This window comes from Etheostoma spectabile, chromosome 6 (genome assembly GCF_008692095.1).
Source record: "Etheostoma spectabile isolate EspeVRDwgs_2016 chromosome 6, UIUC_Espe_1.0, whole genome shotgun sequence".
Classification (NCBI taxonomy): Eukaryota; Metazoa; Chordata; class Actinopteri; order Perciformes; family Percidae; genus Etheostoma; species Etheostoma spectabile.
Window position 1 is genome coordinate 23,369,017 of NC_045738.1, and position 1,583 is coordinate 23,370,599.

At 44.3% G+C, this 1,583-nt stretch overlaps 1 protein-coding gene across 1 annotated transcript in view; it reads left to right on the forward strand.

Moving 5' to 3' along the window:
• klhl32 (kelch-like family member 32) overlaps positions 1–1,583 on the forward strand; it is a 44,874-nt gene that overhangs the window by 38,528 nt on the left and 4,763 nt on the right. The window contains exon 9 of the mRNA XM_032517872.1: positions 1,013–1,205. Within this exon, the coding sequence (XP_032373763.1) occupies positions 1,013–1,205 (193 nt within the window). The remainder of the gene's footprint in view (positions 1–1,012; positions 1,206–1,583) is intronic.

The following is a 1,583-nucleotide window of genomic DNA, read 5'->3' on the forward strand; positions in this document are numbered from 1 at the left end:
CTAACCTTAACCCTTACCCTCACCCTAACCATGAACTAATTCTAACCCTAATCCTAAAACCAAGTCTTAACCCTTAAAAAACCCATTAAATTTGTGGGGTCCAGTATTTTGGCCCCACAAAGCTGTCTGGACCCAACAAGTTTACTGAACTCCCTATTATTGGACCCCACAAATGTAGTTAAATGAGAGAAAAACCACACACACGCACATGCGCACACACGCACACACGCACACACTCACAAACATTGTTGCAGTCTGAATGAGAATTAGTTTAATGAATTATTCTTTTCTGTATTTGCAATGCTTCAAACTAACTGTAGTGGAATGTAGTAAGCTTCAGTTCCGGTATGTGTATGTACAGTATATGAGCCAGCTGTTATGTAAAGGGGGCTGGATCTCGGTGAGGCTGTATAGCGTGTGGAGGTATGCAGTGTGTATATGTGTAAGGTGCATATCCATATGGGTCTGTGTTTGTATATGTTGCCGTGGAAGCGAGGGAACGAAGAAGAGCGAGTAAAAGAGAGAGGGAGAGCGTCTCATTTGTATTCACCACGAATCTACATTCACCTGCCAGAGCAAAAGCAACCCCCCACCCACTCTACCCTCAACAGATGGCCACCCGTCAGCTCCCAGCAGACACACACACACACACACAAAATAAGCTCCGCCACACTTAGTGAAATGAGCAGGGATCTTTGGTGTAAAATGGAGTGGCTGAAACATATGATTAGAAATAGGGAGGGAAGTCATTAGTACAAACCAGAGCTCCAGTGTCGTGTTATTTATCTAGCACTAAGCATACATCAATTACCTATGCATGGATATGCTTAAATATTAATCTTCCTATTCATCCTTCTTCACTTCCCACCTTCTCTGTTTCTCTCTCTCCCTCCCTCCCTCTTCGTACTACATCTCATCTGCATCAAATCATTTTTCTTACCTTCTTTCTTCCCTTCCATCTGCTTTCCTCCCTAATCCATTCTCCAACTTCACCTCCCTTTTTTTCCCCCAGGACCAGTGGCTGGCCCGCAGTCCCATGTTGCAGAGGAGAGTGTACCACGTGATGGCGGCGGTGAGGAGGCAGCTCTACGTGCTGGGCGGGAACGACCTGGACTACAACAACGACCGCATCCTGGTGCGCCACATCGACTCCTACAACATGGACGTGGACCAGTGGACACGCTGCTCCTTCAGCCTCCTCACCGGTGGGTGAAGAAAGTCAAGAACCCACACATGTGACCAAGCATACACTTCCAAATTTACACTGGGGATGATTAATCAGTTGATAGTAACAGATTAATACTCTGGTCTGCAAGACTGTTCTTAGTTTGATCTATATTCACTCTCTTTCCATGAGTTACATGGGAAGATCGATACTACTCTCATGTGTGCAGGGGTGGAAGAAGTACCCAGATCATTTACTTCAAGTGTTCATATTATGCTTTTTGGTCTTTTCCCTTTCCCTTTTTATCATTTTTTGTGCATGTTATAGGTTTACAAAGTGAAAAAGCCCATAGTCCCCCCCAATTAAAGTAGAGCTTTATATTTGCCAAAGAGTGTTGTGTAAAATCAATCATGTTATT